The 16,881-nt window shown below is 43.2% G+C and overlaps 1 protein-coding gene across 1 annotated transcript in view; it reads right to left on the bottom strand.

The window, feature by feature from the left end:
- Positions 1 to 13,925, bottom strand: part of COMMD1 (copper metabolism domain containing 1) — a 107,790-nt gene extending 93,865 nt beyond the window's left edge. Inside the window, exon 1 of the mRNA XM_066638017.1 lies at positions 13,703 to 13,925. Coding sequence (XP_066494114.1) covers positions 13,703 to 13,894 — 192 coding nt within the window. The 5' untranslated portion in view covers positions 13,895 to 13,925. The remainder of the gene's footprint in view (positions 1 to 13,702) is intronic.
- Positions 13,926 to 16,881: the final 2,956 nt, after the last annotated feature.

The raw sequence follows: 16,881 nt of genomic DNA, 5'->3' as shown, positions 1-16,881 counted from the left end.
TACGGTAATCCTTTTCCAATCCTGTTGTGTTCCATGAACAATCAAAATACAAGGGTCACCCAGAAAGTAATGCACCACATTTTTTTTCTCAGCCTACAGTAATGGTACGAATGCGAAACTTTAGATATACATTATTTGAATTTTCAGGAGTGTGCACACAAATTTTTGGTTTCTTCAGACAGATAGCGTAGCTCCAGCAGTGTTTCGAAATGGCGTCTGTAAGTGATGTACATTACAAGCAGCGTGTCGTCATTGAATTTCTCACTGCGGAGAAAGAAACTGTTGGGGACATTCACAAACGTTTGTGTACAGTTTATGGAGAATCTGCAGTCGACAGAAGTATGGTTAGTCACTGGGCACAGAGGGTGAGGCCATTAGAAGGCAGTTCGGCAGAGCTCCAAGATTTGCAGCGTTCGGGGCGGCCATCCACGGCTGTCACACCTGACAAGACGCAGCTTGCTGATGTGCTCATTTGTGAGGACTGACGCATAACAACTAGGCAGTTGGCACTGAAGCTGTCAATCAGCAAAGGAAGTGTGGATGCAATCATCCGTGCTCTTGATTACTCAAAAGTGTGTGCACGATGGGTTCCGCGCTGTCTTAAGAACATAAGAACAGCCCCACTGGATCAGGCCATAGGCCCATCTAGTCCAGCTTCCTGTATCTCACAGCGGCCCACCAAATGCCCCAGGGAGCACACCAGATAACAAGAGACCTCATCCTGGTGCCCTCCCTTGCATCTGGCATTCTGACTTAACCCATTTCTAAAATCAGGAGGTTGCGCATACACATCATGGCTTGTACCCCATAATGGATTTTTCCTCCAGAAACTCGTCCAATCCCCTTTTAAAGGCGTCTAGGCTAGACGCCAGCACCACATCCTGTGGCAAGGAGTTCTACGATTTGTGGTCTTACGGTGGACCACAAATCTCTCAGAAAAAACATTTCTTCTGAGTTGCTGAAACGTTTTGAAGATGAGGGGGAAGCGTTCTTGTCCAGGACTGTGACAGGTGATGAAACCTGGGTTCACCATTTTGAGCCCGAAACAAAATGGCAGTCGATGGAATGGCGTCATCCTCAATCTCCACAGAAGAAAAAATTCAAAGCAACTGCTTCCGCCGGTAAGATCATGATCACTGTGTTTTGGGACTGTGAGGGCGTCATACTCATTGATGTGATGCCAAGAGGCAGCACCATTAATTCTGAAGCTTATGTGAAGACATTAACCAAACTCAAAAAGCGCTTCCAGCGACTTCGGCACCATAACAACCCAGGTGAATGTTTGATTCAACATGATAACGCTCGGCCTCACACAAGTTTGAGGACTTCGGAACACATCACTAAACAGGGTTGGACTGTGTTACCCCATCCACCCTACAGCCCTGACCTAGCTCCCTCAGACTTCCACTTGTTTGGGTCATTAAAGGATGCCATTCGCAGAAGACATTTTGAGGATGACGAAGAGGTGATTCGCACAGTGCAGAAATGGCTTTGTGAGCAGAACAAGGAGTGGTACCGACAGGGCATACATGCCCTTGTGTCTCGCTGGAGGAAGGCCATAGAACTGGACGGAGATTACGTGGAAAAATAGGGAGTGTAGAAGAAACATCATTCTTTCTTGTGTGTAAGTTTCATTGTGTTCAATAAATAATTGTTGAAGAAAAAAAATGTGGTGCATTACTTTCTGGGCGACCCTCGTAGGATCACTCCACTTTTACCCATGGATAGGCAGGTTATAAGAGGTAGAGAGCTCCCTCATTTAACTTCTGATGCCTCCTGCTTGTTCCTGTTGAGCCACAACTTTAAATACACAAGCTGAATGTAACATGGTGGGAGCGGAACTCCATTCCCTGCATGTGCTGTCCAGGCTGTGTGTTCAATGGAGCCAGGTAGGAACAAGTAGAAGGTAATGAAGGCAGGTAGAAAGCATTCTGGTGCCTCTGAACTGTGCTTCCCTCTCTTCTCATTGCCTGCTTAGTTGCTTCTATAAATGATCAGGCAGGTGAGGAGGAGGAAACAGCAGTGGTGGAAGAAGAGTATGCACATTTATATGCCTACACAAATTTGAACAGCGGGGGCAAATGGAACATTAGTGCAACAAAGGTGCTAGATGCACACTACTGAGGGTGGCAGATCTGCACTGTTTCTAGGCAGTGTAATCTCTTGAGCCCTTTTGGTGCACAGAAGCAGAAGAGACACAGATTTAATTAAACTAAGTGAGACAGCAACTTGGCAGAATGGCAGACTCCATATTCCTTTTGCACTGAGGGCTCCATCTCCAAACTGCAGTTTGCAAAGGATCACTGAAAATGTAAACCTATTCTGCGCATTCTGTAAATCCATTGTAACTTGTGAGTCAAGAAGATAAGCATTACTTCAAATACTAAACTCTGAAGGACTGGACATAATTTAGAAGTATGCCCCAAACAGTAATACTCCTCAAACCCAAAAACTGCTTCGGAGTCAAAAACATGGCAGTTCTTCCAACCCTTTCTTCCAAACAGTTCCTTGCTCCCATTCTCAGGTTGAGAAAATCAACCGCAAGCCTCCCTTCTGAGAGTGCCAGCTGCCCATCCAAGGGCAAATGGGATTTGTTGCTTTGTCTGGTTGGTAATTAGCAACCATTGTTCTGTAAACAAGACACACCAAGCTAAAAGGGAGAAACTGAATATTTTTTAAATAAAAAAAGACAGTATCCATCTTAATATTATGTGTTTATCTGCTTAATTCCCACAAGGCCATGTTGTCAGTTCCCCAGATCTTGTTTGCTCTTTTAACTGAATTCTAACAAGAAACTGTCCACTCAAATGCTAATTCCACCATCACTACCCTTCTTGCATATTTCAGCCAGACCAGTCTGAATGCAAAGTCAGACAACAAATACTGCAAGTAATTTGTTCCTTGTAATAATAGCCACATAAAATAAGATGAAAAAGAAAAGCATTATATTACATGTATATCCCCCTTTCTTCCATCATGAAACTCAAGACAACATCCATAAAGGACCCAGGTCTTCTCCCATCTAGGCTTACAAGATTAGTGCATCAAACAATACCCTGCTCCTCTCCAATTCCATACAGAACAGGCTCTCCCCCCTTAATCACTGTAGAAAAGATGCTAGAGATTCATTCGCACTAGTTTGCTTTTTGCGATACTTTGCCATTATGCTCTGAACCGATTTGCCATCCTTGAAGAAATGCCACCCACACCTGATATAAGATACAGATTAACACACACGCACACTTTTTTTTGCATGATAACTTTTGCATTTTGCTCATTTGTGAAGCTATTTGAAAAAATAAAGCTGTGGAGCCTTTGCCAACTTTGATGTAAACATACCAAACAGCCTTAGACTGAAAGCAGGCTCGGCCTGCTTAGATACAATTTCTAAAGGTCTCTTGGCTTATACGTTTCTCTGTCCTTTACCCCAAGCAGGGCTGCTGCAAGAGGAGTGCACACCGTTGATGTCTGTCAGGCCAATCCTATCCACACTTTCCTGGGAGTAAGCCCCACTAACACTAATGGGATTTACTTCTGAGTAGACATGCATAGGATTGGGCTGTGTGTCCTTCTTGGTCCCAGGGAAAAAGGGGTACAAACAAAGGGGTGTGTGCTGGCCCAGCAACCTTCATAAGGTAGGTTCATAACCTTCATAAGGTTAGGATTATGAAGCTCAGAGTTTTCATGGGGAGGGGGTTGCTTCACCCTTCCTCTTTCTTCTCCCCTCCTTTCCTGGGCTTGCTTCAGCCCCAAGTAGCCCTCAGATTCCAAGTAGAACTCAGGTAGCCTGTCCAGTGATCTCGCAGCACAAGTACCTTATGAAGCCTGGGCACTCCCCTTGCTGGGTAGTCTCTCCCCCATCACTACCCCAGTGTTACCTAAAGGACCAGCATTGTCCCAGAGTGAGGAGACCCTCATTCTGTGAGGAGAGCCAACCCTGTGCCTTGATGGCCGGGGATGTTGGGAAGACCAAATGTACAGCCAATATGTGTGGCATAAGGTGTAGGTGGCTGCTCCACCACCAGGGTTGTGAGGGGGAAGCTGGAGTCCCCAAGACAGAGGGTCAAGTCTGGAAGCAGACAAAGATTTTTACTAAAACCTCAACACAGGAGCCCAAGGTTTTGTGAGGCTTAGGGCCCAATCCTATCCAATTTTCCAGTGCCGGTGCAGCTGTGCCAATGGGGCATGCACTGTACTCCCCATGTGGTGGGGAGTCAGACACAGAGACCTCCTCAAGGTATGGGAACACCTGTTCCCTTTCCTCAGGGCTGCATTGCAGTTGCACCGGTGCTGGAAAGTTAGATAGGACTGGGCCCTTAGTGGGCTACCTCTACAATAAGGCTACAGGTACATTAGGTATTTTGTTGCTACAGTAGCATTCTCCCCAAATTCCAGTTTAAAACTTGCATTCACTGCTTGCACTGCAATGAACTGGCTTCTCCTCCCTTCACCACCCTACCCCAAGCACCAGCAATGATAACAAATCTCTTATCAGCATAATTTCACCATTCATGATAACAAGTGCATCACTAAAACAATAAGCCATTATTATTAGTATGGTTTCATTAGCTCTAACACAGCACTTTTTAATATTTTAGGAAAATTTTATTGAGACTCTTGAGTAAATTCATTATACTGTCCATTTGTTTTATGCCAAATCTGAAACTTTACTGGTTCCCATTATGTTCTATGGGAGAGAAAGCACATGCATTCATGGCATAGCTGGCATAGTTGATGGCATAGCTCTGGTGGATGCAAGTCTGCCCTTTGGTGTGGGATGGTCATTAGGGAAAGGGGCAGACTTGGTTTCCCATAACAACTTTATCCTGCAGAACAATGACCCCACATGGAAAAAATAATGTGTTTTTTGTGGATACAGTTATGGCACTCTAAAGCATAGCCATGCACATGTATGGCCAACAACATCTGCTCATTCAGTACCAATGAACACATCTGGGTTCCACTGAGAGGGCTCCTGCAAAAGATGGGCTATCAATATGTTCAAAAGCATGTGCAAGAGACATTGCTTCTCTCTGCCACTCATCCTTTTTCATAAGGATAGGCATCTTGCTATCTATATTGTATTGTTCTTGTGTCAGGGAGGTCTACTAATTGGCTGAGCAGGCATGCTGGCAGGGAACACTGTTCATGAACATTCCAAATGCTTAGGGAACAAAGCAGTCAAAATGCCTGCAGCCTAGTTTCTGTCAAAGTAGGAAAGCTGGCTATTTTAAAACTGCACACAGGTCTCTCAGACAGGAATAGCTCTCTAGGGAAACTAAGAGGTAAGGAGACTGAAAGAGTTGCCAAATGACTTGAAAAAACCGCCATACTGTGCTTGTGCCATTATTAGCAGCTTGGTTTACAGAAACCAGCTTATGAAGCTTTCACAGCATAGTGACCAGCATTATCATCTGCTAATATATGCCAGTCATGATGGGGTTAAAGGCACCAGACCAGTGGATGGTACTAAAATTAGTTGTCAAACACTACTGAAGGAAGACTGCAGAGCAGACAATGGATGGAGAAAAAAAATAGAGCAGATGAGATGAGAATAGCAGCACGAAAAGGCTACAGATGGGTCTCTGAAGGAGTCTCACAGGCTTTAAGATTAGGAGAGGTTTTATGATAAGCCCTAGCAGCTAGGGGAAAGGAAGAGTTCTTACAATGGAGGAAAGGAAGCAGTAGGGTCCTATATAGACCTATATTAGGAACCAGTGCTATTTGTTTGTAAATGATCAACAGTGAGGGATGAATAGAAGGGAAGTTAAGTTTGCAGGTTAAGTTAAGTTAAGGTTAAGGGAAGTTAAGTTTGCAGGTTAAGTTAAGACACAAAATTATTCAGGATGGTAAAAATCCAAGTAGATTGTGAAGATCTCCAAAGGGATCTCTCCAGCCTAGGTGAACAGGCAACAAAATGGCAAATGAAGTTCAAGTGTAAAATGGCAAATGAAGTTCAAGTGTAATTAAACAAAGTGTTGTGCACTGGGACAAAACATCCTAACTTAAATATATACTGATGGGATCTAAACTGATGGTGACTAACCAGAAACAGGATCGTGGGGTTGTTCAATAGTTCAATGCAAGTCTTGACCCAGTGTGCTCTGGTATTTGAAGATTCCATAAAGGGTTAATAGGGAAGTATGGCTGAAAAGTAAGGTAGTCAGTACAGTAATGTATACTATATTATATATAGTAATGTATTGTGATAGGTTAGTAACCTTCACAATAATCACAGCATGTGACTGACTCTATACATGCTCTTCCCCGTCACAAAAACCACAGGATCACTTAACTGCCCTAAGAGGAGGAGGACTAACCAGTGATATAGAAACCTCCCAACTTTTCTGTTGTAAGGTTTTCTAGCAGTAAATGGCTGAAGAGCAGGCACAAACACATCATACAAACTCCTTCCCACACTTGATCCTGAAGACATCTGTGTAGAGGACATCTAGTGACATGAAAGAACCACCCTTAATACCAAAGTAATATGTTCAGGACAATAAATACACGTGTGATCTTAGAAGACATGTACAGCCTCTTTTGGATAGCAAAAGTAATAACAGACTGCACGTATGTACTAAGTCTAAGAGATAATGCCAAGCCTGCTCTCAGTATAAAGTCGTGGATTTTAGAAGAATGGTGATCTTACCAATGTTTGTACCAAAGCTGATACTGTACTGCCATCTAAGGGTAGCAAGTGAATAATCTCAACTAAAAATTGTTTCATTAAAAAAAACAGAAGCAAGATCTGCATTGGAAATACTTATTATCCTGTTATACATTTGAATTTTGAAAGACTATAATTTTGTCTATGCATGTGAAGTTCCATTCTTCAGTTTAAAAGACGATTCTGCATGGAAATTACATACTATTCATTCAGTAATATTGGACAGTATATTCAGTGAATTGGTACTAGGCATATTCTGTGAATTTGCACTCTATTTGGAGAGATCTCACATTATGGAAAGAGACCAATAAAAGGATACAAGAAAACTAGCAGCGCAGAACATAAGGGCAGATAAATTACAGTTTATATTGGCTAATTTTTTCAGAGCAGAGTCTCCCAAAGAAAGCTCAGCAAATGGATTTTACTTCAACATTGCATCTAATCATTTGCCATCTAACCATTGGCTATATTTGGATCTGCGACTGAAAGTCACCCTAGGTCAGAATATCTAGAAATGTGAGGGGGATCTCTCATTAATATGCTGTTACTCACCTGACTAGGTAAGGAAAGAATCCATGACTCACAGACACATCTGGCACAGCCATGTTTATTCTTGCTGTTGGCTTGTTATTTCTTTTAATGACCTACATTTGTATTTGCTACATAGCCAATATATAGCCACAGCATATCAAAACATAGTAAATTTCAGTCACTAGGGACAGCATGAGATTCATTTCCTCACTGATTCATTTCCTTACTTCACTGTATGTGTCGTTACACAATGTCGAATTTTATGGAACTGGCTGACATAAGAAGGGATGAAAGCTACTAGCTTACATGGATTAAGAGAGGATTAGACAAATTCATAGAGCAGTCACTGCTTGTGAGTTATGACTATGAGGAACCACCATGTTAAAAGGTGATATATCTCTGAACACCAGCTGCTTGGGGAGCAGGTAACAACAATCTTCAGGAGATCATCACATCCATAGGAAGACTAACCCTCAAGGAGAAAAGACCATGATCCTGGAATGCCGTCCTCAGAAATCTTTTCAGTTAACATTACCCCCTGCAGGGGATTTAAAACTTAATTCAGGAGCTGCACGCCATAACTTTCTCACGTATCACATGTCCAGAAAAAGGGAGAGATGTTAAATATTCCCTCTCCCAGCCTCCAAGTAGATACCTGTTACTATTATGGCACCATTAATTCATTCCAGGGCAACTTTAATGGGCTCTAAAATGAGAAAAATTTTCCAGATTTGTTTCAGTAGCATGAGTACACTGGAGGGAACAAAATAACACTTGATTCTATTCTGATAAATTATATTTTCATCCACCGGTAGTGTAGTGCAGGGGTGTCAAACATAAGGCCCGGGGGCCAGATGCGGCTCGCGGAAGCTTTTTATACGGCCCTCAGGCTCTCAGCTGCTTAGTGCTGAGGTGTTACTGTTGAAAGGGCAGCCCACATGAAAATTGAGCTCTCCCATATCTTGAAATATGATCAAGATTTGCGTGTTTTCTCTTCTGTCATTTGCAGTTAATGAGTTCCTAAGTGAGAAAAAAGTGGTTTATATTTTTGGTTATGACCTATTTAATGACATCACTTCTTGCCTAATGACATCACCTCAGCAGGCATCATGAATGCTTTGTGGCCCTCCATATGAAATGAGTTTGACACTCCTGGTGTAGTGGTTAATTTCAAAATTTGAGAACTCATCATGACAGCTCCTATAGCCACACCTCATTAAAACCATAACAAAAACAAAAAATCAATACTAAACAATTTCTCCTGCCATGTATTTCTACTTTGAAACTTCTTATTTGAAGATTTAGCTCATTTTATCCCAAACTCATGGAGTGTGTTACACTACTTTTAAAATAAAATGTTTACAAATTGAGAACTGAGATTAAAATAATCCCAAATAACTATAAAATGTATACCGCATGAGTCCTAGCCTATGCATGTTTAATCACAAGCAAGCTCTACTGTGTTCAGCTGTACTTCCAAATATATTTGCATATAATTGTACCTTAATATAACAATAATGACACGTTGCCCTTCACGTAGCCCTTGGGAAAAAGAATGGCCTAGATATTAATTTTGCCCCTAGACAGACTTCTCAGTTTGCTTTTTGCTGATCCTGATGCTTCTTAGTTAAGGTCCAGTTTCCCAAGTACTCTTGAGCACTCCTGCCAATGATATCACCATTCCTGCTCTAGAAGTCCAAGTTCTGCTTTCCCTCCATGATAATCCTTCTTACCACTTGACGGTTTTGTTTTGGTGATCTAAAAGAAATTAGTTTGTAGAAGCAAATACTTACATGAATTAGTTTACACCTATAAACTTAGTAAGAAAAGCATATTGCTGTACTGCTCAAAGCTTTTATGCTGTCAGAGGCAAACTGAAGAAGCAGGCTGATGAACAAGCTCTAATCAACATCTAGGTGAAGAGCGTCAAACTCATTTAATACAGCAGGGAGAACAGCATTCATGGTGCCCACTGAGAGCCAGAAGTAACATAATTAAATAGTAAGTCACATCATTAAGCAGATAATGGCCAGAAATAAGCACTTTGTTCTCATATATAGGAACTCCTTGGCTGCAAGTGACAGAAGATGAAAATATGCAAATCTTGATCATACTTTCAAGATATGAGAGACCCCAATTATCACACAGCTGCCCTTTCAGCCACACCGCCTCTGCTAAGGTATACTTTTCAGAGGTGCTCTGCTTGGCAGAAGCTGTGCTGTTGAAAGGGTGGCACTGGGAGGGCCACGATTATCCTGTGGGCCAGATAGATGGTTGGCAACCTTCAGTCTCGAAATACTATGGTATAAGCCTACAGCACCCAGTATTCCCAGATGGTCTTCTATCCAAGTACTAACCAGGCCTGACCCTGCTTAGCTTCCGAGGCCAGATAAAGAACTTCTGAGAGCCATATCTAGTCTGCAGGCCTTAGATTTGACATCTCTGGTCTAGGTTGAAAATGAGTCAGTGTTTTATTAGAAGTGGATGCTTTGTCTACAGCATATCAAAAAGACTGGTAGTAGTAGAATTGACCTATACACAGGTGCCCAAGCTTACATGGCCACAGAAGTCCCCACCAGCACTTTCATGAAGATAGATTCCTGTGCTCAACCCAGCATGTTGGCGCAATGTCCTATAGCAATTACACACTGACAATTTCACCTCATTCTCCTATTTCAATACATAAAACATCTTTCTAATCTCCCAGCACATTAATTGATAATCAACCTTTTAGCAGCTGGTGAGGTGTTTTTTCACATTCAGGCACTACTGCCTCAAAGATAGTAAAAAAAAGCCCTGCAACTTGGTTCAAATGAAGCTCCCATTTTAGTTTTTGCCATTTTATCACCTTTCTGTCACTCAAGTATGTGGGCAAATAACTTTCACCATCAACTACAATCATACAGGGGAAAAAAACTTTTTTTAAGCATGCACAAAAAGACATGAAAGAAATTGATAAATGACAGAAATAATGAGAGGGGGAAGGAATCAGAGCCAAGCAAAGAGTTTTTATGGACTCAAAATATTCAGAGTGATAAATGAAAAACAAGTGAAATTGATTTAAACACCAAAACAAACCTGTAAAAGCAAATCCCTGCTTAGACACACAGGCTATATAAAGAGACAAATGTCAGGGGAGCACTTAGTATTGAGAGCATTAGAAGAGAAAGAATCAGGTGCAACAGATTTAGGACAAATACTGCTAATTTCCACCCATCTTTTCTTTTTCTTTTCTTTTCATTTGACATACATTAATGTGATGAACAAAAGGAACAGCATAAAAATTACAAAATCTCTAATAACTATAGACAATTGCTTTTTATCCAGACAAACATAATTAAAAAGTTAGCTCAAAGAAAAAAAAATACTAAGCACAAAGGGCTCCCCTCACATATACTCATAGCTCATACCCAATTTCTGTCCTAAAAAATTACAGACCAACAATCTAGATTACTTCCTATGTTATTTTTCTTCTTATTTAACTCAGTACCATATGTCAATAAAGGCTGCCAAATTTTTAATTTCCACCCATTTGAAAACTAAATTCTGCTAGCTGGATCTGGAAGCCACCAATCTTCAACCAAAAATGTATTTATTTCAAACATTCATATCCCACTTTTCTCTTTAAAAAAGAAAGAACTGAGGTGGCTAACAACATCAAGAATTTAAAAACTAAAAATACAACAAAATTACACAGAGGCAGCAAAAAGCAATGTTTTAAAGACCACAAGCAATTCAAAGTAAAAAGATTTAATGCCACTGCTGGGTGGCCAACAATAGAGATGCCAGTATAGAGAAGGCCCTTTCTCTTGTCGCCAGTCAAGCCTCAGAGACTGGCTGCACCCACAAGAGAGCCCACCCAGAGCTCAAGCGGCAGGCCATCTCATATGGAAGAAGGCAGCCCTTGAGATACCTTGATCCTAAGCCATGAAGGGCTTTAAAAGGTCAAAACCAAAACTCTGAATTGTGTTCAGAAACGAAGCATCAGCCAGTGCAGATGGAGAGAAGTAGTCTAACAGAATCCTTGCCCTCATAACTACACAGGCTACTGCATTTTGCACCAATTGCAGTTTGTGAACAATATTCAAATGCAGCTTCACATAGAAAGTGTTACAGTAATTAAGTCCCAATTTAGAATCTGTAGCCTTTTAGTCCTGCAGTCAACAAAAGGCCTACAGTGTTGCAATATTTTGCAGTAATATTGTACAAACAGACCTGCTATGTTACTTTCTTAAAGAGGATCCTCTTACTTTTGGACAGGTTTTATAAGATAGGCACCAAACAAAAAATACACGTTTTCTAGGTTATAGGGTCCAATATTTTTAAATTAAGATTGAACCAACCTTCCTTCAAGAATGTGCATAAGCTGACTTCACACCACCAGTCTCAATCACTGTTACCTCTGAAGAGTTGATGGAGAAGTTGTGTGAACTTTGCAGAAAGAGGACTGCTAAGGAAGACAATGGGTTTATTTATAGCCTTTATTTTAGTGAATAACGGAAATCTGCATGTTCTAAGAAAGTTTCATTTGAGGCCCATTTTTAAGAAACCTAATCTTGTTTGTAGGAGGGCACCAGGATGCAGGTCTCTTGTTGTCTTGTGTGCTCCCTGAGACATCTGGTGGACCACTGTGAGATACAGAAAGCTGGACTAGATGGGTCTTTGGCCTGATCCAGTAGGGCTTATGTTCTTATGTTTCCTCAAGTGAGTGGGTAGTACTACTCTTCTAAACAGCACTTTCTGCCAAGAGTAATGTATCATTCACACCTGAAAACATAGCACTTTGCACATGCTCAGAATTACTCTGCTCAAGGTACCTATTTTTTGTCACGAGCAATCCTCATCCTGAAGTGCAGGCCAGCGTCATCTCCTTAGGAGGGAACATGATATAGTGAATGACAGAGAAGATCACAAGGACATGAAGCCCCCCAAAAGGAAGGAGCCACACACAGCAAACTCTGCAATACCAAATAATCCCATATTCATTCTGAGGCAAGGTATGTTCAGGAACAGAGCTCAGTGTTGCAGCAAAAAAAGAACACAGTGCTACTGCAACACTTTGTGCTGTTAGAGCTCACCATAACAGTCAACTAAAAAGAACATAAGAAGAGCCCTTGAGAAGAGCCAAAGGCCCATCTAGTCCAGCCTCCTGTATCTCACAGTGGCCCACCTGACACCTTAGGGAGCATACAAGACAGCAAGAGACCTGCATCCTGGTGCCCTCCCCTGCATCTGGCATTTTTAGGTAGCCCACTTCTAAAACTAGGTTGCACATACCCAACATGGCTTGTAACTTGTGCTGGACTCTTCCTCCAGCAATTTGTCCAATCCTCCTTTTAAAGGCACCCAGGCCAGATACCATCACCACACCCTGCAGTAAGGAGTTCCACAGGCTAATTACATGTTGGGTAAGGAAATATTTTCTTTTGTCTTTCTGTTAAGACAGACAATCTTAAAACACTCAATTTTAGTGGGTGTCAACTGGTTCTGGTGTTGTGCAAGAGGGAAAAGAGCATTCACTGTTTCCATTACCACATCTTGAGGCAGGGAGTTCCACAGGCACTCAGTTTTAGTGGCTGTCCCCTGGTTCTAGTGTTCAAATGCAGCTCCACATAGAAAGTGTTACAGTAATTAAGTCCCAATTTAGAATCTGCAGCCTTTTAGTCCTGCAGTCAACAAAAGGCCAACAGTGTTGCAATATTTTGCAGCAATAATGCACAAACAGACCTGCTTTGTAACTTCCTTAAGAGGATCCTCTTACTTTTGGACAGCTTGTATAAGATAGTGGCAGGGCATTCCACAGGCTCTTGGTTTTAGTGGGTGTCACCTGGTTTTGGTGTTGTCCGAGAGGGAAAGAAGCATTCACTCTATCCATTCACATCCTGTGGCAGGGAGTTCCACAGACACTCAATTTTGGTGGATGTCCCCTGCTTTAATTTTAGTGGCTGTCCCGTTTCTAGTGCTGTGCAAGAAGGAAAAGAGCATCCATTCTACCCATTCACATCTTGTGGCAGGGAGTTCCACATACACTCAATTTTGGTGGATGTTCCCTGCTTTAATTTTAGTGGCTGTCCCCTGGTTCTGTTGTGGTGTGAGAAGGAAAAGAGCAACAACTCTATCACCACATCCTAGGGCAGGGAGTTCTACAGGCACTCAATTGTAGTGGCTGTCCCCTGGTTCTGGTGTGGTGTGAGAGGGATAAGAGCAGCCCCATTCCCACTGCCACATTATGTGACAAGGAGTTCCACAGGCACTCAATTTTAGTGGCTGTCCCCTAGCTCTGGTGTGGTGTGAGAGGGAAAAGAGCAGCCCCTATCTACCGCCACATCCTGGGGCAGGGAGTTCCACAGGCACTCTATCCACCTCCTGCATGAAGCTTCTGCAACCCCGAAGCTGCGAGCGCGCATTGTAGGCAACGCCCAGTCGCAGCAGCACCACACGTGCCTGGCGCGAGCCTTCCACCCCCTCCTCTTTCCCCCCCGCCAGCCCCGCCCCCGTTACCTTGACGACCCCCGTCATCTTGGCCAGCAGGGCTCCAAACTCCTGAGGAGCCGCCTCAGGGTAGAGCTGGTCCCGCAGCAGCGCCTCCGTGATGTCGGGGTTGCCGTAGTACGTGGCTTGAGCTATGCCGTTCAGGAGCCCCAACAGGGGCTTAGCGGCCTCAGCCTGGGGAGGCTCCGCGGTAGCGGCCATCTTGCTCGCAAAATCCGAGCCGTCCGCTCAGGAAGAGTCCAAGGACGGAAACCCGGCGCGGACAAAAAAGCGCTGATTTTGCAATCCTGCCCTGCTCTGCAGCGACCCCTGCTGGCCAAGGATGTATATAAAGGGAGGGCGCCTCACTGTGTTGACTCAAGGCCCAGGCAGGGGCTCAAGCACTTTAAGCAGCCACACTTACATGGGAGGAAGCCCCATTGACTATAATGGGGCTTACTTCTGAGTAGACATGCCTAGGCTTGGGCTCAATGGCTGCAATCCTCACCTCACTTTCCTGGGAGTAAGCCCCATTGGACTTACTTCTGAGTAGACCCGGTTAGGCTTGTGCCCCAAGTCCAAAAGCAGTATTGTTAAGGTGTACTATAAGTTCACACTGCTTCAAGTGCCCTTTGCATTTCAATAGTCTCTACTGCAGTGTTTCTCAACCAGTGGTACGGGCACCACCAGCGGTGCTTGAGGTGGTGTCTGGTGGTACTCTCAGGATCCCTGGGACTCCTGCCACCCAGCAGCAAGAGCGAGAGCATGATGCAACAGACAGTGGAAGGAGGTTCAGTTCAACAGGCAGAGCTCCAAAGCCTGCTTTTCTGCGCTCAAAGAAACCCTCCCATCCACCCTGAGCCTCTTACTGTTTTGTGGCTTCTCTCCTCCCAACCCAGAACTGGCAATGATGTCATCGCCAGTTACATCCAGTGGTACTTTGAATGGGTGGATTGTGTGAAGTGGTACAGCAGAGGAAAACCCTGAGAAATGCTACTCTAATGCTACACATCTGAGCTAGATCAACTTTTCTCAATGTTTGTCCTTCGCCGTACCACTTCACATGGTCCACCTCTTGGATGTACCACCTGGAATAACTGGCAATGATGTCATCACCAGTTACTTTCTGATTGAGAGGCCGTATGCAATGCGACCTCCCATCTGCCCTGAGTAAGAGGCTCAGGGCAGATGGGAGGCCTTTTTCGAGTGCATGAAAAGTGCACAACAGAGCTCTGCCTGCCACGCCAAGCCTCCTCCTGCTATTTATCACATTGCATTGCTGGTCTCACTGCCAGGTGGAAGTGGTCTACGGGTCCAGTAAGTACCACTGGATACCACCTCATGTACCACCAGTGGTACTCATACCACTGGTTGAGAAACACTGGCCTAGCTAGATTAATGTAGCATGTGTTCTGAAAGCGACTCTTATTTCCTTTTTTGCATCTGCAACATTCTGAATGCTTTTGAAAACTTGACAGAAAGGAAAGCACCACTCAGTTTCTTTCCTTCTTTTTGTAGGCATGCTTGAATAATGCAGGAGACAAGGCCATTCCAATTAAATTGAATGGACGCTCTCAACAATCTTATCACAGAACGGGGAAGGGAGAAAGTGCTTCTGTGTCACAAGTGAAAATGCTTGTCAAAACAGCAGGAGAGCAGGTCCACAATGCCCTCTAGTGGTATGTCAGAAAAATGTATCAGTCGAAGGCTACTTCTTATCCTACAGGATATTCTAAAGGCTACAGTCTTATAATAATACTGCACGGTAATTATACCTGGAAATAAGTCCTATTGAACTCAGTGATACTTCTGAGTAGACATGCATAGGATTCTGCTGTCAGTCAGGTAGCCCATTTGCCCTTGTCTCTAGACTAACCATTCTGCTTTTCCTCTGAGTTTTATATAGCAACTTTTTAGAGCAGCTATCTTTCTAATTTATGCACCCTGCTACTGATCTGATTTAAAAGGGACAGTAGCTTTTCTTCTTAGGTAGTTCCTTCTTCATACAGGATAAAAAAATAGGGATATGTAATATCTGACATTTGATTAAAAGTTAACATTTAACTTTATATACTAATTTGCAAGATGGTGGTTGAATTATCTATCAGATTGCAAGCAAAATGGGGCCACCTCAAAATAATGTTGTGGTTTCTACATAATTGAGGGCTACCTGGGTACACAGAGAACATAAAAACACTCAGCCTAATGTATTCTGAAGCTGAACGTTGGTGGCCCCCAGGAATCACGGAATATTTAGGCATCAGTTGGACAGATGTTATAAAAGAAACTAGAGACAGAGGTATAGCTCAGACCAGGAAGGGGGAAAATAGTGGAGAGAGGAGCAGAATACCTGTCCTTGCACTGACTGGTGTGATTGTCAATGGGCACAATCCTAACCAGGTCTACTCAGAAGTAAGTCATATTTTATTCAATGGGGCTTCCTTTCATAAGAACATAACATAAGAACATAAGAACAGCCCCACTGGATCAGGCCATAGGCCCATCTAGTCCAGCTTCCTGTATCTCACAGCGGCCCACCAAATGCCCCAGGGAGCACACCAGATAACAAGAGACCTCGTCCTGGTGCTCTCCCCTACATCTGGCATTCTGACTTAACCCATTCCTAAAATCAGGAGGTTGCGCATACACATCATGGCTTGTACCCCATAATGGATTTTTCCTCCAGAAACTCGTCCAATCCCCTTTTAAAGGCGTCTAGGCTAGACGCCAGCACCACATCCTGTGGCAAGGAGTTCCACAGACTGACCACGCGCTGAGTAAAGAAATATTTTCTTTCGTCTGTCCTAACCCGCCCAACACTCAATTTTAGTGGATGTCCCCTGGTTCTGGTATTATGTGAGAGTGTAAAGAGCATCTCCCTATCCACTCTGTCCATCCCCTGCATAATTTTGTATGTCTCAATCATGTCCCCCCTCAAGCGTCTCTTTTCAGGAAAGTGTGGTTAGGATTGCAGCCAATATGTGTTATTGCTGCAACATGGAAATCTTACTTCACATAGAGTGAAGTAAGAATTGAAATAGAGGTCTCAAAACCTGGTCAATCATAGACTTTTTCTACATGGAGTGAGTGATCCGTAATTGGTTCAGGGGTCACACACTCCTTTGAAATTTCTATGAATCTTCCAATGTGCTTGCAGGCTTTCCCTGTTAACTATCTTCTGGGGCCAAAGGACAATGGGATTTAGACAG

The sequence above is a fragment of the Tiliqua scincoides genome, chromosome 1 (genome assembly GCF_035046505.1).
Source record: "Tiliqua scincoides isolate rTilSci1 chromosome 1, rTilSci1.hap2, whole genome shotgun sequence".
NCBI lineage: Eukaryota > Metazoa > Chordata > Lepidosauria > Squamata > Scincidae > Tiliqua > Tiliqua scincoides.
This window is presented reverse-complemented; position numbering and strand designations above follow the sequence as displayed.